Source organism: Macaca fascicularis, chromosome 10 (assembly GCF_037993035.2).
Source record: "Macaca fascicularis isolate 582-1 chromosome 10, T2T-MFA8v1.1".
In the NCBI taxonomy this organism is placed as follows: domain Eukaryota; kingdom Metazoa; phylum Chordata; class Mammalia; order Primates; family Cercopithecidae; genus Macaca; species Macaca fascicularis.
Window position 1 is genome coordinate 35,601,672 of NC_088384.1, and position 21,359 is coordinate 35,623,030.

At 47.6% G+C, this 21,359-nt stretch overlaps 1 protein-coding gene, 1 long non-coding RNA gene and 1 pseudogene across 2 annotated transcripts; 1 reads left to right on the forward strand and 2 right to left on the reverse strand.

Moving 5' to 3' along the window:
• Nucleotides 1–21,359, forward strand: part of LOC102125700 (phosphatidylinositol 3,4,5-trisphosphate 3-phosphatase TPTE2-like) — a 347,382-nt pseudogene that overhangs the window by 34,885 nt on the left and 291,138 nt on the right.
• LOC135965696 (uncharacterized) lies at nucleotides 1,624–11,271 on the reverse strand. The gene is made up of 3 exons (XM_074003271.1): nucleotides 11,035–11,271; nucleotides 10,637–10,901; nucleotides 1,624–2,074 (listed from the first exon to the last, which is right to left on the reverse strand). Exons 1-3 carry the CDS (start codon nucleotides 11,269–11,271, stop codon nucleotides 1,758–1,760), a joined length of 819 nt encoding a protein of 272 aa, XP_073859372.1. The 3' UTR covers nucleotides 1,624–1,757.
• LOC135965499 (uncharacterized) lies at nucleotides 16,773–21,320 on the reverse strand. The gene is made up of 3 exons (XR_010578500.1): nucleotides 21,304–21,320; nucleotides 19,166–19,287; nucleotides 16,773–16,907 (listed from the first exon to the last, which is right to left on the reverse strand). It is a non-coding gene; the product is annotated as an uncharacterized lncRNA (long non-coding RNA).

Genomic DNA, 21,359 nt, shown 5'->3' on the forward strand with positions numbered 1-21,359 from the left:
AGTTTGCTAAGAGTTGGTTTTTTTTTTTTCCAATCATGAATGGATGTTGAATCTTTGAGATGATAATTTTTCTAATTTTTCTACTTTATCCTATTAATAAATGTGGCTAATTACATTGATTAAGTGGTAAACCAACATATTTCTGGAATAAACATAATTTACTTGTGCTATATTAGTCAAATAATTATTAAATTATTTTATTATTAAATTGCCAGATCCTGTTTGCTAATATTTTGTTTAGGATTTTTAAATTCATGTAATCTGGGCAATTGGTTATAATTTTCCTTTCTCATAGTTTCTTCAAATCTTGGCTTCATAAAATGAGTTAGATTTCATTTTCTCTGCTTTTATTCTCTAGGTAAATTTACACATGCTGATTTTTTTCTTTCTTAAGTGTAAAGTGAAATTCACCAGTAAAGGCACATTGGCCTAGAGTTTTCTCTGGAGAGAAGTCTTTAAATTCAATTCCACATATAGAATTTTTAAATAATTTTATTTATTTTGCCCATTTTGGTAGATTATAGTTTTCCCAGTATTTGTCCATGTGATCTAACTTTGAAATGTCTTAACATCAAATTGTTCACAATATCATTTTACCATTTTAATGTCTACAGAGGTGTTCCTTTTCTTATTCCTTACATTGCTTTCTTGGTGCCTTCTCCCCTTTTTTCTTTTGATTAGTCTCATCAGGGATTTATCAATTTTACTAGTCTTTTAAAAGTACCAAATTTTTGGCCTTTTTGGTGGTCTCTATTATTTATTCATTTTTTATTTCATCAATTACTATTACATTTAGTATTTTCTTCTGTACTCTTTAGGTTAATTTGTTCTTTTCCTGACTTCTTGAGATGGATAATTCTTAGAGTGTTGACCACTCTCTTTTCTATTTACTCCAGCCTGGGCGACAGAGCGAGACTCCATCTAAAAAAAAAAAAAAAAAAAAAAAAAAGAAAGAAATGATGGAGCACCTATTGCCGTTCTTGCACTTGTTCCTGGGGAGCTCAGAGCCTATCTTTTACAAGTGTCCTGAGCCTCTTGCAGGCCTTTCATGTGTGTTTCCTTCCTGACTTCCTCCTATTTTTCTCACACCTCTGAACCTGCTGTCAGGTGAAAAATCAAAGTGGGCCCCAAATTTAAGAGCTCATGAATTTGATGGTGTGGGAGTGTCCTAGACAGTCCAGCCCTTGGGGGTGGGGAGTTGGGCAGAGAGGAAGGATGGCACTCCAGGGGCCAGAGCCAGAAGCACAGGGAATCCAGGCCTAGAGTAGGATTTCCAGGCTGAGGAAAGAGAGGCCGTGGGTCAGGGGAAGGTCCAAACCAGGACAGGGACAGAGGGTGTATCTCGAGGTTCAGCCAGAAATAGCTCCCTCCAAAACACAGGCAGCGAGTTGGAGGGTGAGCTGCAAGGAGGAAGGGGAGGTGGGAGAGAATGGATGGACCAGTGTTCAGTGAGCCGATTCCTCCTATCCTGGCCTATGTCCCCAGGGGACACGCCTGGGAGCCTGTGATCCTCTCCTCCAGGCTGCTTTCCCACTGGTGCCAGGATTCCCCCAATGCCACACTGAGAACCCAGGAGAAGCATCAAATTGTATGAGAGATAAGAAATGAAGAGAGGGAGTAGGATTTCTGGTTGACAAAAGACGTTTGAGGGTTTTCTGGGTACAGGGAGAAGGGCTGGATGGCTTGGGATGCAGAGAGAGCCCTCCTCTGGGATCCTGCAGCTCCAGGCCCCTGTGGGTGGGGTGAGGGTTGGGAACCTATGAACATTCTGCAGGGGCCACTGTCTTCTCCACGGTGCTCCCGTCATGCATGACCTGGCAGCTGAAGATGTTGCGGGATCTCCACTGCTCGGGCGTCAGGCTCAGGTAGCTGCTGGCCACGTATTTGTTGCTCTGTTTGGAGGGCACAGTCATCTCCATGCCCTGGATGATGGGGGTACCATCTGCCTTCCAGGTCACCATCAAGATTCCCAGATAGAAGTCACTCATGAGACACACCAGTGTGGCCTTGTTGGCTTGCATCTCCTCAGAAGATGGCGGAAACAGAGTGACTGAGGGGATGGCCTTGGGCTGACCTGTGTGGACAGAGGAGGGGGTGAGAGATGGCAGAGGTAGCGTGTCTAAAGTCTCTGTCTAAAGTCTCTGGGAGGGTTCATGGTGTGGCCATCTGGTCCACCCAGGGTCTCTCCCTCCCTCTTAATTCCCTCCTTTCCACTAGAGCCCTCTGGAGAGCAGACAACCCTGCACCTTCCTAGGGGCCTTCCCAAGTCACCTTTGCCAGGTGTCCTGGCCCAGTCATTTCCTCTGCAGCCTCGGTTTCCCCGTGTGTACCCAGGGCAGGCTGTGCTCCCTCCTTCTTGGTTTCTGGAGTCTAAGTTTGGAATCTAGGGGTCTCTCCCACAGCACACAAAATTGTCCTGGCAGGGTGTGGGGAGGCCTAAGACTGGCATGGCCTGGAGCTTCCTGTCCCCTGGGACACCTGGCCCACTCACCTCTCCTGGTGAAGCACGGGCTCCACCCAGACAAACCCTGGGGCTCTGCCATCGACCCCGTCCCACCAGCCCGACCACAGGACCCTTCACATCGGCTGGGTTCTTGGGGCTGCTTGCCCAGACTGAGCGTGGTGGCACACACCTACAGTCCCAGCTACTTGGGTGGCTGAAGCAGGAGAATCACTTGAACCCAGGAGGTAGAAGTTTCAGTGAGCCAAGATTGTGCCACTGCAGTCCAGCCTGGGCGACAGAGCAGGACTCTGTCTTAAAAACATTAAAAAAAAAAAAAAAAAAAGGCTCAAATGTGTCCTATGAAAAGTGTGTTGGATCTGTCAGTATACAGTATATAAAATGTATGAAAGGTAGCCTGTTCCAGAATTAAGTTTGGAAAGCTGAGGACCATCTGCATATACACAGCACGCCCTTTCCCTGCACCACAGTATCTTCAAAAATTCTTCCCTCCAATCCTTTTTTTTTTTTTTGGAGACAGGGTCTCACTCTGTCACCCAGGCTGGAGCGCAGTGGCATGATCACAGCTCACTGCAGCCTTGACCTCCTCAAGCGATCCTCCCATCTCAGCCTCCTGAGTAGCTGGGATTATAGGCATGAGCCACTACACCCAGTTAATTTATTTTTATTTTTATTTTTATTTTTAGAGATGGGGTCCCACAATGTTGCCCAGCTCATCTGGAACTCCTGGGTACAAGCAATCCACCCACCTTGGCCTCCCAAAATGCTGAGATTACAGGCGTGAACCACCACACCTGGCCTCCAATCTCTTCAAATTTCAGAACCTTACCTTTCTATCACTATAACACTATTTCCCTCACAGGATGCACGGTTATTATCAAGAAAGGCAGGAAGGGTGAAGATTTCTAGCATTTCTCTCTCAGTCCCATTTGGTGCTTACATCTTATTTTGGGTTGCACTTGACATCTTGACATATGGAATACTTGTCAGTAAGGCTTACAACAGCCTTAGGGTGATCATGTGGGTAATCTTGATGAGAGATATGATCATTAAATTCTAACCAAAACGTAGCATCCAAACATAAGACAAATATTTACAAGTGATAAATCCTGCATGAAAGAGAGGATAACGGTGCCCACCTCTGATAATCTGTCCCAAATCAAGGCAGTACAATTCCTGCAAAGAAAAAAAACAAAAGCATGTCTGCTAGTTCCAGGCCTGTGTTAGAGAAGGCTCTTTCTAGGGGCACCAGAGGGAATGGAGTGTAATTCAAACTGGAAGGCTTTTAAAGTGAGCTAGCTCACCTATTGAGGCTATACCTTTTAACTCCACTGCACTGCAGTAGTCAGGACTCTTGTTCCAAGTGACAGAAATCCCACTCAAACTAGCTTAAGCCTAAAGATAGATTTATGGGCTGTCTCATGGAATTCATAAACAAGATAGTTCTATCTCTCAGAACTCATTAGCCTTAAGAACTCTGTGGAGCCAGAAACTCAAACACCACTCTCTTCTCTTGTCATGTCTCCGTTTCTTTGAGATTTGTCCTTTTATCTCAGCAATTCCCCCAATCCTCTAGTTCACATAATCTGAAGCATGGTTACAGGGAGCTCCTAAATTTTATATTTTGCAAATAGAGAGCCTGGTTCAACTCTCTGTCTCCATTTGAAAAATCTGTGTAAAGACATTTATTGGATTGGCCTGGGCAGGTGCGTTCCCCTGAATCAATCAGCACTGGGCATAGGACAAGTTCACATAATAATCGGGCAACCTAGAAAAAGGAAGTAAGGAGCAGAGGCAGCCCTTAGAAGGCAAGTAGTGCCAGAACAACATTCCCATGGGTGTTCTCTGAATCAACAACCCTACCATCCTTATGTTTTCTTTTGCATTCATTAATATTTGTGTGAGTCTGGAGAAATATACCATGTTCATGGATTGGAATACTCAATATCATAAAGATCAGTTCTCCTCAAAGTGATTTGTAGATTACGTGTAATTCTTGTCAAAACCTAAACAGATTTCTTTCTTTTCTTATTTATTTATTTATTTAGAGACAGAGTCTCGCTCTGTCACCCAGGCTGGAGTGCAGTGGCGCAATCTCGGCTCACTGCAAGCTCTGCCACCCGCATTCACGCCACTCTCCTGCCTCAGCCTCCCAAGTAGCTGGGACCACAGGTGCCCCCCACGACACCCGGCTTTTTTTTCTTTTGTATTTTTGGTAGAGATGGGGCTTCACGGTTTTAGCCAGAATGGTCTCGAGTTCCTGACTTTGTGATCTGCCTGCCTCAGCCTCCCAAAGTGCTGGGATTACAGATGTGAGCCACTGTGTCCAGCGCTTTTTTTTTCTAAACAAACAGTCATCATTAGGATGAATCTCAGCATATTTCTTAATAAATATTGACAAGCTGATTCTAATTTTGTTTTTAGAAAGCATCTTGCTCTGTTGTCTAAGCTGGAGTACAGTGGTGCAATTACAGCTCAGTGAAGCCTCAAACTCCTGGGCTCAAGCAATCCTCCCACCTCAGTCTCTCCAAGTGCTAGGATTACAGATGTCTGCCACCACGCCCGGCTAATTCTAAATTTATATGAAAATGCAGGCTGGGTGTGGTGGCTCATGCTGGTAATCACAAAATTTTGGGAAGCAGAGGCAGGTGAATCACCTGAGGTCAAGAGTTCCAGATCAGCCTGGCCAACACAGCAAACCCCGTCTCTACTATAAAAACACAAAAAAGTTAGCCAAGTGTAGTGGCACCTGCCTGTAATCCCAGCTACTCAGGAGGCTGAGACAGGAGAAACACGTGAATCTGGGAGGCAGAGGTTACAGTGAGCTGAGATTGCACCATTGTACTCCAGCCTGGGCAACAAGAGCAAAACTCTGTCTCAAAGAAAAAAAAAAAATGCCAAGGGCCAAGAATAGCCAAAATACTGCCTTGTTCTGAAATCTCTGGTCTGAGATAATCCACTTTTTTTTTTTTTTTTTTTGAGACAGAGTCTCCTCGCTCTGTTGCATAGGCTGCAGTTCATTGGTGTGATCTTGGCTCACTGCAAGCTCTGCCTCCTGGGCTCACGCCATTCTCCTGCCTCAACCTCTCAAGCAGCTGGGACAACAGACACCCACCACCACCCTGGCTAATTTTTTGTGTTTTTAGTAGAGATGGGGTTTCACCGTGTTAGCCAGGATGGTCTCGATCTCCTGACATCGTGATCTGCCCGCCTCTGCCTCCCAAAGTGCTGGGATTACAGGCATGAGCCACCGTGCCCGGCCAGACGAGATGATCCACTTCTTACTGACTTCAAGATGTGAAAAAAGGCTTGGCACAGTGGCTTATGCCTGTAATGCCAACACTGGGAGGCTGAGGTGGGAGGATCACTTAAGGTCAGGAATTGGAGACCAGTCCAGGCAACATGGCAGGAGCTTGTTTCTGCAGAAAAAGTCAAAAAAAAAAAATTGCTGGGCACGATGATACACACCTGTAGCCCTAGCTATCCAGGAGGCTGAGTCAGGATGATTATTTGAGCCCAGGAGTTCAAGGCTATAGTGGCTGAGGTGGGCGGATCATGAGGTCAGGAGAGCAAGACCATCCTGGCCAACATGGTGAAACCCCGTCTCTACTGAAAATACAAAAAAATTAGCCAGGCGTGATGGCGGGTCCCTGTAGTCCCAGCTACTCGGGAGGCTAAGGCAAGAGAATCACTTGAACCCAGGAGGCGGAAGGTGTGCGCCTGTAATCCCAGTTACTGAGGAGGCTGAGGCACGAGAATTGCTTGAGGTCAGGAGACGGAGGTTGCAGTGAACTGACATCTCACAACTGCACTCCAGCCTGGGTGACAGAATGAGACTGCCTGAAAAAAACAAAACAAAACAAAACAAAAAATCAGTGTTATTTTATCTTGTGTTTTATGATTAAAGTCTACAATTGTCTTTTGCACTAAGTTTATTATTTTTATTGTATTAAACTTTAGATTCATGGGGCACATGTGCAGGTGTGTTCCATGAGTACACTGCAAAATGCTAAGGTTTGGGCTTCTAGTGAACCCATCACCCAAACACTGACCATAGTACCCAACGAGCAGTTTTTCAACCCTTTGCCCTCCTTCCCTCCCCACCTGTGGAGCTCCCAGTGCCTGTTATTTCCATCTTTATGTCCATTTGAACCAACTGTTTAGCTATTTATTTATTAATCTATTTTTGAGACCCTTCATCCTGGCTGGAGGGCAGTGGCTCCATCTCAGCTCACTGCAACGTTCGCCTCCCGGGTTCAAGCGATTCTCCCGCCTCAGCCTTCTGAGTAGCTGGGATTACAGGCACGCGCCACCACACCGGGCAAACTTTTGCAATTTTAGTAGAAATGGGGTTCCATCATGTTGGCCAGGCTGGTATCGAACTCCTGTCCTCAAGTGATCCACCTGCTTTGCCCTCCCAGAGCGCTGGCATTATAGGTATGAGCCACTGCACCTCGCCTATTTTTAAATAATACTTAATTTTCTTTCATTTTGCTAATAATTTAGAGTACAATTATATAATGATGTTAACTTTTTTTGGGTGGTGGGATGGGGTCTCACTCTGTCACCCAGGCTGGAGTGCAATGGCTCAATCATGCTTCCCTGCTGCCTCAAATTCCTAGGGTCAAGTGATTCTCCCACCTCAGCCTCCCAAACAGCTGGGACTACAGGCACGACCACCATGCCTAGCTGATTTTTCTATTTTTGTGGAGACAGGGTCTTGCTATGTTGCCCAGGGGGGTGTCAAATACCTGAGCTCAAGCAATCTGCCCGCCTTGGCTTCCCAAAGTGCTGGGATTATAGGCATAAACCACCGTCCCTGGCCTAATAATGTAGAATTTTACTTAATGCTTCATAATATCATTTTAAAAGTTTGTATTGGAAATGTATTTAAATATGTAGTTTGATCTTTTGAAAAACATTTGAATTCCTAACAGATTATAAAATACTAGTTGTGCCCAGGAGGCGGAGGTTGCAATGAACAGAGATAACACTACTGCACTCCAGCTGGGGTGACAGAGCAAGACTCCAACTCAAAAAAAAAAAAAAAAAAAAAAAATAGCTGTGTTAGGGTTCAAACCAGAGAAGCAGAACCAGTAGGAGAGATACACAGATTCAGATATACATAAACATATAGTGACACACATCTGCATAGATATAGAAACGGATGGCTTCTAGCAGGGCACAGTGGCTCAAGCCTGTAATCCCAGCACTTTGGGAGGCTGAGGCAGGCAGATCACCTAAGGTCAGGAGTTTGAGACCAGCCTGGCCAACATGATGAAACTCTGTCTCTAATAAAAATACAAAAATTAGCCAGGTGTGGTGGTGTATGCCTGTAGTTCCAGCAAATCGGGAGGCTGAGACAGGAGAATTGCTTGAACCCGGAGGCACAGATTGCAGTGAACCGAGATCGTGCCACTGCACTCCAGCCTGGGTCACAAAGCTAGACTCCGTCTCTAACAAACAAACAAACAAACAAACAAACAAAAAAGCTATATACAGACATACATCTAGATAGATAGATAGATTGGTAAAACCTTGGCTTCTGTATTTGTGGGGTTGGCTAAGCAAGCCCAGAGTCCACAGGACTGGCCGTCAGGAAACGACAATAACCGGTAGGCTGGAGCCGCACAGGCAGGGCCAAAGCTTGTTTTTCACAGGCACTCAGGAAGAAAGATCCAGAGAGAAGGGAGCACAATGGTGGACTCAACTGCTATTTGAAGTCTGTGCTCCAGGAAGTCCTAAGCCCTCTCTTTTTTAAAAAAAGAAACATAAACTTTTTGGCTGGCTGTGGTGGCACAAGCTGTAGTCTCAGCTGCTCAGGAGGTTGAGGCAGGAGAATTGCTTGAGCACAGGAGTTAGAATCTAGCCTGAGCAGCATAACAAGACTTTGGTTCGAAAAAGTATTTAAAAAATAGTCTGGCCGCAGTGGCTCACGACCGTAGTCCCAGCACTTTGGGAGGCCAAGGCGGGTGAACTGCTTGAAGCCAGGAGTTCAAGATCAGCCTGGCCAACATGGTGAAACCCCGTCTCTACTAAAAATACAAAAATCAGCCGGGTGTGGTGGCGCATGCCTGTAATCCCAGCTACTTGGGAGGCTGAGGTGGAAGAATTGCTTGAACCTGGGTGGCAGAGCTTGCAGTGAGCCAACATTGCACTGCTGCACTCCAGCCTGGGTGACAGAGTGAGACCCTGTCTCAAAAAAATAAATAAGAAATATTTTCAAAATAAAACACTTTTAATGTTATTATTATTTTTTTCTTTAGCAGCACATTGGGAAGTTGAGTAAACTTTTAATTTTAAAACAGTTTTAGAATTACAGACAAATTGCCAAGACAGCACTAAGTTCACACATACCCTTGTACCTGGCTTCCTTCTTATGAACATCTTAAATTACTATGGTAAATTGCTACAGTTAAAAAACCTGGCTGGGCATGGTACCTCACACTTAGGATCCCAGCACTTTGGGAAGCCAAAGTGGGAAGATTACTTGAGTCTTGGAGTTCAAGACTAGCCTGGGATACACAGTGAGACCTTGTTTTAGTTAAAAAAAAAAAAAAAAATTTAAGGCCAGGCGCGGTGGCTCATGCCTATAGTCACAACACTTTGGGAGGCCGAGGCAGGCGGATCACCTGAGGTCGGGAGTTCAAGACCAGCCTGACCGACATGGAGAAACCCGGTCTCTACTAAAAATACAAAATTAGCTGGAAGTGGTGGGGCACGCTTGTAATCCCAGCTACTCAGGAGGCTGATGCAGAAGAATCACTTGAAACCAGGAGGCGGAGGTTGCAGTGAGCCGAGATCTCGCCATTGCACTCCAGCCTGGGCAACAAGAGTGAAACCCCATCTCAAAGAAAAAAATTTTTTTAATGAAAAATTGGACCAGGCTGGAGCACAGTGGGACAGTCACACCTTACTGCAGCGTCAAACTCCTGGGCTCAAGCAATTCTCCCTCCTCAGCCTCCCTAGCAGCTGGGACTGTAAGTGCATACCACCTGGGTGACACAGTGAGACTCTCTCTCAAAAAAAAAAGACAAAGAAAAAGAGGAGGTAGAACAGGCAAACGCGGCCCAGACCTTACCGGATCCCACTTCTCTGCTGACCACATCCAAGTCAGGAGGGCAACAGGGGTGGCGTCCTTGGCCTGATGTCACTGTCCTCTATCTGAACCCTGAAAACCAAGCTACCTTCCCCCCTCGGCAGAGCCAACCTCAGAATGTCTAAACTGTCCCCTCCTCCCGATCCCCGGGCCCAGCTCTGTGCAGGGCCTGCCCCTCAGGCCTGACAAGTGTCTGGTGGCTCATGCCTGTAATGAGCGCTTTGGGAAGTCAACGTGGGAGGATGGCTTGAGGTCAGGAGTTCGAGATCAGCCTGGAGAACGTACTGAGACCCTGTATCTTAAAAAACAAAACAAAAAGTTGGTTTTTGTTTTGAGACGGAGTCTCAGTCTGTCGCACAGGCTGGAGTGCAGTGGCTTGATCTGGGCTCACTGCAACCTCCGCCTTCCTGGTTCAAGCAATTCCCCTGCCTCTGCCTCCCAAGTAGCTGGGATTACAGGTGCTCATCACCACGCCCGGCTAATTTTTGTATTTTTAGTAGAGACGGGGTTTCACCACGTTGGCCAGGGTGGTCTTGAACTCCTCGCCTCAAGTGATCCGCCCGCCTCGGCCTCCCAAACTGCTGGGATTACAGGCGTGAGCCACCAAGCCCGACCAAGTTTCTTTCTTTCTTTCTTTCTTTTTTTTTTTTTAATTAGGCATGGCGGTCCCAGCTAAATTGCAAGGCTGGGGCGGGAGAATCGCTTGAGCTCAGAAGTTAGGATTGCCCCATTCCGCTCCAACCCGGGCGGCAGGACCAAACCCAGTCTCAAAAACATTTCAAAAATTAAAACTAAATATTAGAAAGGACACTGCCCGGGCTCAGACTTCGCCTCCGGACGCGGCTGGACAGGAGCTCTTCCTCCTCCTCCCGCCTCCTCCGCCCTGGCCCTCCTGAGTCTCCCTAGTCCCCCCCGGTTTCCCCGTCCTCCAACCCCGCGCTCCCAAGCCCGTTGACCTTTAACCTCCTCCGGGACCCCAGCTCCAGGGCACTCAGGTGAAGGAGGGTGTAGGGCGCCGGGACTTAGGCCATTCCAAACGCTGGGCTCCCGGCGCCTCTCCCAACGGCCGCCCGTACCTCTTGCTCCTGGAAGCCCAGGCGTCCCTTGTCGGAGAAGTGGGCTTGGAAGCTTCAGAGGCCTCTCCCGCAACCGGCTCTCCCCGGTGTACAGCATCCCGCCCAGTAGCGCCTGCGCGCAGCCACACAACAGCGGCCGAGAGCGGCCCCGGACACCGCCACCATCCAAATCATACTTCCCGCTCCCTGTGTTGTCAGCCAGTCTGACAGGATGAGAGCGGCGCGGGCCGAGCCCTGTGGGCGTGCCGCGCGGCGCGCCTGCGGCCTGAGGCGCGTGAGGCCGTCTGCGCCATGTTTGTTGAGGGCGAGTGCCAGGCCTGGAGGGGCGGAGCGGCGCCAGACGCTGCCCAGTAGGACCTGTGGCTGCAATCCAGGACTAGGCCTTTGGGAAGCCCGACCTCCACCCTCAGCTGCAGCGAAGAAGGACGTCGTCTGCTCCCCATCCCAGCAGAGGCTGGACGATCCAGGGCCGCAGGCCAGGACAGAACCCCTGAGATTGGTGGCATCCCCGTTTCTTCAAAGGGCACCTCCACTTGCTTTTCCCAGCAGGAATTGGAGCAGGCCCCATGGGAGCCTCTTCCATGACTGCTGGATGCAGCCTCTTGCAGGGATGCACCTCCTTGGGAGGCGGCCATAGCCTTTACACTGGACCTCTGGGACCCTGACCCTAACCAAGGGGACAGAAGCTCCTTCTTGGCTTTGAAGATACATGAAGATACAGGGAGAGAGGCCAAGTGCAGTGGCTCAGGCCTGTAATCCCAGCACTTGGGGACGCTGAGGTAGGCGGATCACTTGAGGCCAGGAGTTCGAGACCAGCCTGGCCAACATGTCGAAACCCCCTCTCTACTGAAAATACTCAAAAAAAAAAAAAAAAAAAAAAAAAAAGGGAGCCAGGCATGATAGCAGGCGCCTGTAATCCCAGCTACTCAGGAGGCTGAGGCTGAAGAATCACTTGAACCCAGGAGGCGAAGGTTGCAGTGAGCCGAGGTCACACCACTGCAGTCCAACCTGGGTGACAGAGCAAGAATCTATCTCAAAAAAAAAAAAAAAAAATTGCAGGGAGAGGGTGCCCTGCGGGACCCCACTTTACTCCAGTAGGGAAGGCACCGTGTAGAAGGAATCTGGAAGAGATCTGGAGACAGTGAAAAAGACATAGGTTTATTAAGGGGACTTTCACACAGGTGCAGTGGCTGTGGCTGGACATGAGAACCACTACATTTGTAAAAAGCATGCAGCTTCCATAACATTTTCACCTAGCATCCTCGACCTTTTACAGGTGGAAGGTATCCGAGTTCCCGGTGGTGAATCCATACACAACTGAAACAACCTCAATTCTTGCCTCCTCAGAAGAAATAATTTGACTGAGGGTCATAAGGTAGATACCAGATAGAGGCAAGTTGCAGAGCAGGAGTAAAATTTTTTTAAAAAGCAGGCCAGGAAAGGGCGTAGTGGCTCATGCCTGTAATTCCAGTACTTTGGGAGGCTGAGTTGGGTGGATCACCTGAGATCAGGAGTTCGAGACCAGCCTGGCCAACATGGTGAAACCATGTCTCTACTAAAAATACAAAAATTAGCTGGGCGTAATGATGAGTGCCTGTAATCCCAGCTACTTGGGAGGCTGAGGCAGGAGAATCTCTTGAACCTGGGAGGTGGAGGTTGCAGTGAGCTGAGATTGAGCCACTGCACTCCAGCCTGGGCTATAGAGTGAGATAGTATAAAAAAAAATGATTATTAAAAACTTTAGAACAGGAAGTAAAGGAAAGAAGGAAAGTACAACTTGGAAGAGGGCCAAGTGGTCGACTTGAGAAACCAAGTGTCCAGCTTGACCTCTTGACTCAGAGTTTCACAGGTTGGCATCCTTCCAGGATCTTGCCACTCCTGATTCCTTAGCTTGGGGCTCCAAACACACTTTCTTCTTCGACCATAAAGTGATTCTGAGGGTCCACATCAGGTACGGCTGTCGGGTGCCTCTGCCATATAGAGGGGTCCCTCTGGTCCTAGGAACCTGGACTGGACACAATTGTTTGCACGATTACTCCCCCACCCCTTTTCTCATGCTCGCAAATCCACCTTCTGGGAATGGACCTTAATACTGGAAATGGAGTCCCCAGCATAGTGAAAATAAACACATTCTACAAACTGACAAGGCCTAAAGGCTTTTTCCCAAATGTTTATGCACTTTTTCTTATTTTCTTTCTTTAAAATTTTACTTGTATATTCCTTTAGTGAAATGCTTACATGCTTAAATTAGGATATAGTTCGCTGTTTATGAGGCAGCTTTAGGCCACATTTAACAAAAGTAAGAACAAGTAGGATGTAAAAGTTTATACAGTATGTATAAATCAGTAATTCAGGATGGGCTTAGTGGCTCACACCTGTAATCCCAGCACTTTGGGAGGGGGAGGCAGGAGGATGACTTGAGCCCAGGAGTTGTGACCAGCCTGGACAATATAATGAGACCACGGTCTCTACAAGAAATACAAAACAAACAAACAAAAAAAATTACCCCGGGAGTGTGGCACACACCTATCATCCCAGGTACATGAGAGGCTGAGGCAGGAGCATTGATGAAGCCCGGGAAACAGAGGTTGCAGTGAGCCGATTGTGCCACTGCACTCCAGCCCAGGTGACAGAGCGAGACCCCATCTCAAACAAACAAAAAAAAAAAAAAAAAAAAAAGAAAAGAAAAAAATAAGACTAAAGGGCGCCAGAGAAGATTTTTCTTTTTCTTTTTCTATTTTTTTTTTTTTTCTGAGTCTCACCCTGTCACCCAGGCTGGAGGTGCAATGGCCCCATCTTGGCTCACTGCAACCTCCACCTCCCTGGTTCAAGTGATTCTCCTGCCTCAGACTCCTGAGTAGCTGGGATTACAGGTGCTCACCACCACACCCAGCTAATTTTTGTATTTTTAACAAAGATAGGGTTTCACTATGTTAACCAGGCTGGCCTCAAAGTCCTGACCTCAGGTGATCCGCCCGCTTCAGGCTCCCAATGTCCTGGGATTACAGGCCTGAGCTACCACGCCTGGCCAATTCAAATATTTCTTCAGTTTACCGTTGACTAAGAAAGCAAAGCTTTATCTAAAACCTTGGGATCAGCAGAAGGGGTGTTAAGTTTTGCCTGTGAGTGTGATTCCCTCCAGACCCCTCGGGAAGAAATTTGGAACAAAGAACACCAGTGAGAGTTCAGTCTTCGGTTCACCCTTATCTGAGGTCGAAGGGAAAGCTGTCACCATTTTTCATCCAGTGGAGAACTGTACTTCTGAAAACAACTTAGGGACATTTGTCAAGATGTTATATTTACTTTCTATAGGGGATCAAATATCTTGTGGCTCTAACCAACTTGGGTGGCTATTGTTCTGAGCTATTATTATCTTTTTCCTTTTCTTTTTTTTTTTTTTTTTTTTTTTGAGGCGGAGTCTCACTCTGTCTCCCAGGCTGGAGAGCAATGGCCCAATCTAAGCCCGCTGCACCATCCGCCTCCCGGGTTCAAGCAATCCTCCTGCCTCAGCCTCCTCAGTAGCTGGGATAACAGGCATCCGTTATCACATCCAGCTAATGTTTGTATTTTCAGTAGACATGGGGTTTCACCATGTTAGCCAGACTGATCTGGAACTCCTGACCTCAGTTGATCTATCTGTCTTGACCTCTCAAAGTGCTGGGATTACAGGTGTGAGCCAGTGCACCCAGCCAATTACTACCATCTTCTTATCAACTTGCTAATTTACTTCTCAAGAATAGCTAGGTGCTGGAATTTCCCTTGAAGGCTAATGTGGTTCGGGTATGTGCCCTCCAGATCTCATGATGAGATGTGATTTCCAGCCAGGCACAGTGGCTCACACCTGTAATCCCACCACCTCCTCCTCCTCCAATTCCTCCTCCTCCTCCTCCTCCTCCAACTCCTCCTTCTCATCCACTTCCTCCTCCTCCTCCAACTCCTCCTCCTCCCACAATTCCTCCTCCTCCTCCTGTTTCTTTATCCTCCTCCTCCCCCTCCTTCATTTCTTTTTCCTACTCTTCCTCCTACATTTCTTTTTCCTCCTCCTCCTCCATTTTTTTTTCCTCCTCCTTTTCTTTTTCTTCCTCCATTTCATTTTCCTCCTTCCCCTCCTCACAGGCATGAGCCACTACACAAGGCCTGGCTGTTTGTTTCTTCCTCCTCCTCCATTTCTTTCTCCTCCTCCTCCTTCTCCTCTTCCTCCTCCTCCTCAAAGTCACCAGCCACCATGACTGACCTGGCTGTTTCCCTTTCCTCCTTTCCTCCTCCTGCTCCTCCTCTGCCTCCCAAATTGCTAGGATTACAGGCCTGAGCCACCACACCTAGCTATTTCTTCTTTTTTTTCCTCTTCCTCCTCCTCCTTCTTCATTTAATTTTATTTATTTTTTTTGATGTGGAGTCTTGCGCTGTTGCCCAGGATGAAGTGCAGTGGTGCCATCTCGGCTCACTGCAACCTCCATCTCCTGGGTTCAAGCCTCCCAAGTATCTGGGATTACCAGCGTCCGCCACCATGCCCATTCAATTTTTGTACTTTTAATAGAGACAGGGTTTCACCATGTTGGCTAGGCTGGTATCAAACTCCTGACCTTGTGATCTGTCCACCTCCACCTCCCATAGTGCTGGGATTACAAGCATGAGCCACTGCGCGCAGACCCCCTGGGTGTTTTTCTGTTTTTTTTTTTTTTTTTCCATGAAATGGAGTTTCACTCTTGTTGCCCAGGCTGGAGTGCAATGGCGTGATCTTCCCTCACTGCAACCTCCACCTCCCGGGTTCAAGCGATTCTCATGCCTTAGCCTCCTGAGTAGCTGGGATTACAGGCACTTGCCACCACGCCTGGCTAATTTCTATATTTTTAGTGAAGACAAGGTTTCTCCATGTTGGCCAGGCTGGTCTTGAACTCCTGACCTCAGGTAATCTGCCCTTCTTGGCCTCCCACAGTCCTGGGATTACAGCTGTCAGCCACTGCGCTGGGCCTACAGCTCATTTCTTACCACAGAAATCTTTGCACCTCTCCACAAAATTGCCATCAGGGATGTCCCCAGAAACCATTCATCCCAGGTGCCATGCAGAGAAGAGCTTCTTGTTCTCCTTTTCCCTTTCCCTCTTCCCTCTCACCTCATCTTGTTCATTCACTCATCCCTTTTCCCTTCTCACTTTTAAGCATTAACCTTTCAAAAGCCTGTCTTCCCCTATAAGTAATGTATTGTAACTCCCGCCATCACCATATCCTTCTCCAACCCACCAAACTGCCAAGGATGGTAAGTTAATAAACTAAGAAGAAATGGGAAACATTCATTGCAAATATTGCAGCCCCTCAGTCACCCAACGTGACATCACAGATCTTCTGGTCTTTGAAGACCCATTTTTTTTTTTTTTTAAGACAGGTGTCACTCTCTCACCCAGGTTCAGGTGCAGTGGTGCAATCACAGCTCACTGCAACCCCCAACTCCTGTGCTCAGGCGATCTGCCTGCCTCAGCCTCCTAAGCAGCTGGAACTACAGGAACACACCACCACACACAGCTAATGTGCTTATTTTTTGTAGAGATGGGGTCTTGCTCTGCTTAACAGGCTGGTCTCAAACTCCTGGCCTCAGGGATCCTCCCACCTTGGCCTCCCAAAGCGCTGGGATTACAGGCATGAGTCACCATGCCCGGTCTGAAGACTTTAAATGCTGCCATATTCAAGATGTGTTGAAACTCACCTGTGTTTGATGAGCCTGCTTTTTGCAAGTGAGTAATATAAAACACACTGAAATACCTTAAGCTTCTCAGGCTTTGTACCTTCCTCTGGAATAATCATTGTATCCCAAAAGTAAATCCATAATGAGGTCCAGTTTTTCCTTCCTCCTTGGCTATGAAATAGACAAAGAAAAAGGCAAGCTAGCCATGTCCACCTCACTGTAGGAGACTCTCCTGTTTGCTTTTTGACTATATTTGGGAAATGAGGGCCTGACTGCTTTCCTACTTCCTAAGCACAACTTCCTTTACCTAGGAAATCCTCAGCGCGACCTACATGGATTAAACCAGCTTTCTCACTTTGTTTCCAATATTTTTACAACCAAAATATCCAGAAAGGGCAAGGCAACCTGAAAAAATGAGGACGGGTACCTTATCCCATGAGCCAAACTGCCACTTACACTGGTTAGTCATGAAATCGGCAAAATTCCAGATGAGCTCTCCAACCATGTATTTTCTGCATTTTTGATCCAGACCCAGATGGTACTGCTCTAGCAGACTGTTCTGGTCGTCTTCACTGAATATCAGAGATGGATCCTGGAATTCAAGACAAAGAGAATTTAAGAATCAGAACTGGCAGAATTGCAAATGTTAGATAAAAAATAAAGATCCACTTGATGGTGACGAAAATATCTGACCTCACAGGGGGCTGTAGTGACTACAGGACTCACTGATGCTAGGGTAAAGACAGCCAGGGAATGATCTAACCCAGAAGAAAATGGAGGTTTAAAAAAACAACAACATGGCCAGGCGTAGTGGCTCACACCTGTAATCTCAGCACTTTGGGAAGTTTAGGCCAGGCAGATCACGAGGTCAAAGATCGAGACCATCCTGGCTAACACGGTGAAACCCCATTTCTACTAAAAATACAAGAAATGAGCTGGGCATATTAGCGGGCGCCTGTAGTCCCAACTACTCAGGAGGCTGAGGCAGGAGAATGCTGTGAACCTGGGAGGTGGAGCTTGCAGTGAGCAGAGATCGTGCCACTGCACTCCAGCATGGGCAACAGCGAGACTCTGTTGAAAGAAAGAAAGAAAAAAAAAAAAAAAAAGAAAAGAAAAGAAAAGAAAAAAAAAGAAAGAAAGAAAAGAAAGTCATTACTTAGTACCTGCTTTATTTATAAATATAATTTGATATTCCATTCATCTTACTTTTCCATCTCTATCTGCTGGTACAGTCTTAAGGCTGAACTACACGAGAAGTAAAAATATGCCTTGGGATCAGGCATGATGGCCCATGCCTGTCATCTCAGCACTTTGAGAGGCCGAAGTGGGAGGACTCCTTGAGCCTGGGAGTTCAAGAGCAGCCTGGGAAATATAGCAAGACCCCATCTCTACAAAAAATACAAAAATTAGCCAAGCATGGGGGCACACACTGAGGGTCCCAGCTACTTGGGAGGCTGAGGTGGGAGGACTGCTTGAGCCCCAGAGGTCAAAGCTTCAGTGAGCTGTGTTTGCATCACTGCACTCCAGCCTGGGTGACAGAGCAAGACCCTATCATAAGTAAATAAATATGTATGTATGTATGTATGTATAATGAAATTAAACCAGGCTGGGCATGGCAGCTCAGGTCTGTAATCCCAGCACTTTGGGAGGTCAAGGTAGGAGGATCACTTGAGCCCAGGAGTTCAAGACCAGCCTAGGCAACACAGTGAGACCCAGTCTCTAAAAAAGTTTAAATATTAGCCAGGTGTGGTGACGCATGCCTGTGGTTCCAGCCACTTGGGGGGGTGAGGAGGTAGGATCATTTGAGCCCAGGAGGTTGAGCAATGAGCTGTGATTATGCCACTGCACTGCAGCCTGGGCAACAGAGTAAGGCTGTGTCAAAAATATCTATATCGCTAATTAAACTAAATAAATTCAGCTATTCTAGTCATATATCAAGACCTCAATAGCCATATGTAACTATTGGCCACCATTTCACACAGTGCATATATGGGGCATTTCTATCATTGCAAGGGTTCTTTTCTGAAACAAGGCCTCACTCTGTCCCCCAGGTGGGAGCGCAGTGGTGCAATCATGGCAGACGGCAGCCTTGACCTACTGGGCTCAAACAATCCTCCCACCTCAGCATCCCAAGTAGCTGGGACTACAGCAAGCACAGCCATAATCAACTAATTTTATTTTTTATTTTTCTTATTTCTTTGAGATGGAGTCTTGCTCTGTCACCCAGACTGGAGTGCAGTGACATGATCTTGACTCACTACAACCTCTGCCTCCCTGGTTCAAGAAGTTCTCCTGCTTCAGCCTCCTGAGTAACTGGGATTACAGGTGCACACCACCACATCCAGCTAATTTTTGTATTTTCTTAGTAGACACGAGATTTCACCATGTTGGTCAGGTTGGACTCGAACTCCTGACCTCGTGATCCACCCACCTCGGCCTCCCAAAATGCTGGGATTACAGGTGTCAGCCACCTTGCCTGGCCACAACAAATCTTAAATTTTTTGTAGAGATGGGGTCTATGTTGTGCAGACTGGTCTCAAACTCCTGGGCTCAAGAGAGCCTCTGACCTCGGTCTCCCAAAATGCTAGCATTCCAGGCGTGAGCCACCACACCCAGCACTGCAGAACCCAGGTCTATCAGTGCTGACCTAGAACCTCTTGAGAGTTTCTTAAGAATTCAGAACTGGGGCCAGGCATGGTGGCCCATGCCTGTAATTCCAGTACTTTGGGACGCCAAGGCAGGTGGATCACTTGAGGTCAAAAGTGCAAGACCAGCCTGACCAACATGGTGAAACCTCACCTCTACTAAAAAAATTTAAAAAAAAGATTAGGAGAACGTGGTGGTACGTACCTGTAATCCAAGTTACTTGGGAGGCCGAGGCAGGAGAATCCCTTGAACCGGGAGGCGGAGGTAGCAGTGAGTCAACATTGTGCCACTGAACTCCAGCCTGGGTGACAAGAATGATCTTCCCTCTCAAAGAAAAAAGAAATCAGAGCTGGTTACCTTTTCAAAGAGGATGAGCAAGGGTGCATATCCACGAGTCACTTCCCTCTTCTTGACTCGTTTGCAGAAGTGGCATTCTGTAAGCACGATAAATTTAAGGGTGCAAACAGAACAGCACAGTCCACTGTAGGGGGCTGTTCTTCATGTGTCAACGGGAGTCCCAGGAGATGTGACAAATGAGTGTGAGCTGGCTGGGGAGGGAACAAGGGGCTGGATGGGGTTCAGGAATCCACATAAAAAAAAAAAAACCGACAAGATAAAGCAACCTATCTTTGGTGAGGAAGATGAAAAAATGAGAGGGATAAAAATATGAGGACAGGCCTGGAATGGTGGCCAGGGAGGCCAGCCAGATCTCCACACAAAGATTCTGCTGTTAAGCAGGAAGCAGCCTCAGGGGTGAAAGTTTCCTGAAGCAACTCAGGTCAGGCCTCACATACAAGAGCCCCAGAGGCTGCAAAAGCACCAGCTCAGCCAGCCAAGAACCCAGGGCCACACCCTTCTGAGACCCAGATTCCAAGTGAGGATCGCTGGGATTCAGCCGAACAGGAGGACGTGACAGCTGGAGGACCAATACTTCCCAACACCCTTCCAGCAAGCAGCTGTGGACATGCCATAGGAGTGGTGACAGGCAGGATGGTGGTCTGGGAAGAAGGATCCCAGACTGGGTGTCCCATAGGACCAGGTTGTGACAATCCCACAGCCAACACTCATGCCCCAGCCAAACCCAAACCCCACAGCTCCCCAAGCCCTCCATGTAAATAGCCTGTGCACTGCTAAGCAGATACCTCAGGGAATAATCTGATGGCTGTGAAGAAGATGCAGCCTCAACAGGGTTCCACAAGCCTTCTGCAAGCAAAGTCTTCTTTGCTTGGGTGCCTCTACAAAGCACTAGGGAAGCTCTTAAAAGATACAGGGCCAGGCACAGTAGCTCATGTCTGTAAACTCAGCATTGTGAGAGGCAGAGGCAGGAGTACAGCTTGAGGTTAGGACTTTAATGACAGCCTGGGTGGAATAGTGAGACCCTGTCTCTACAAAACACAAAAATTAGCATGGCATGGTGGTATATGCCCATAGTCCCACCCACTTGGGAGGCTGAGAAGGGAGGATTCCTTGAGCCTGGGAGGTCAAGGTTGCAGTGCCCATGATCATGCCACTGCGCTACAACCTGGGCCACAGCACAAGATCCTGTTACAATCAAACAAGCAAACAAAAAACCAAAGATGCCTGTCATCTGCCTCATCAAATAAATCCAAACCTCCGCAGGGTGACACAGGGTATTCGCATTTTAAAATATCTCCTCTGCTGAATAAAAGTAGAGTAATGGCTGAAAACCACTGAGTTATGTAAATATACTTCCTGTGACTTATTTGTAGCCCTTTCGTATCTAGCAATTTCTACAGACCCTCTCTGTGGGCTTCAGAAGCCAGAATGGGCAGGGCCAGGTGAGAGGTGTCCTAGCACACTGAGGGTAGAGCACAGCTCCCAGCTCAGGGGGACCCATTTCTGAGGCAAAGGCACCCACCAGGGGCTCCGCCTGTCTTCAGAGGGAAAATCACACCTCAGAACCCCAGAGACCCAAAAGAAAGCTCAAATTCAGCAGATACCTGCCACTGGACCCTGCAGCGGCAGTCCCAGGAAAAACTGCCATTGCACTGTCAGCTCCCTCCAGCCCTCTCTCAGGTCCCAGCAGGAGGAGGTCTCTGACTAAGCTCAGAGGTCTCAACAAAAGGTGGGGTGAACCTCAGAGGAGTTACTAATAGGCCTATAGTTACCTCAAGACTCCACCTGATCAGGGCCAAAAATGAGTCCTGGGAGGGCAGCCAGGAAGAAAGCAGGGCAGAGAGGAAACACAGGGAGAGGGGCCCTGGGACCACATCAGATACGGAGGGAACCAGGGGAACGAGAGTAGTCCTGATGATTGTGCTCCCCACAGCCCCTGCATGTCTCTGTTCCCTGAGAATTCAGGGTGAGGAGCTCACTCTTACCCTTCACCCGTTCCTGGGCTCTGGCAGGCTGGCCTGATTCCTGTCCCAGCCTCACC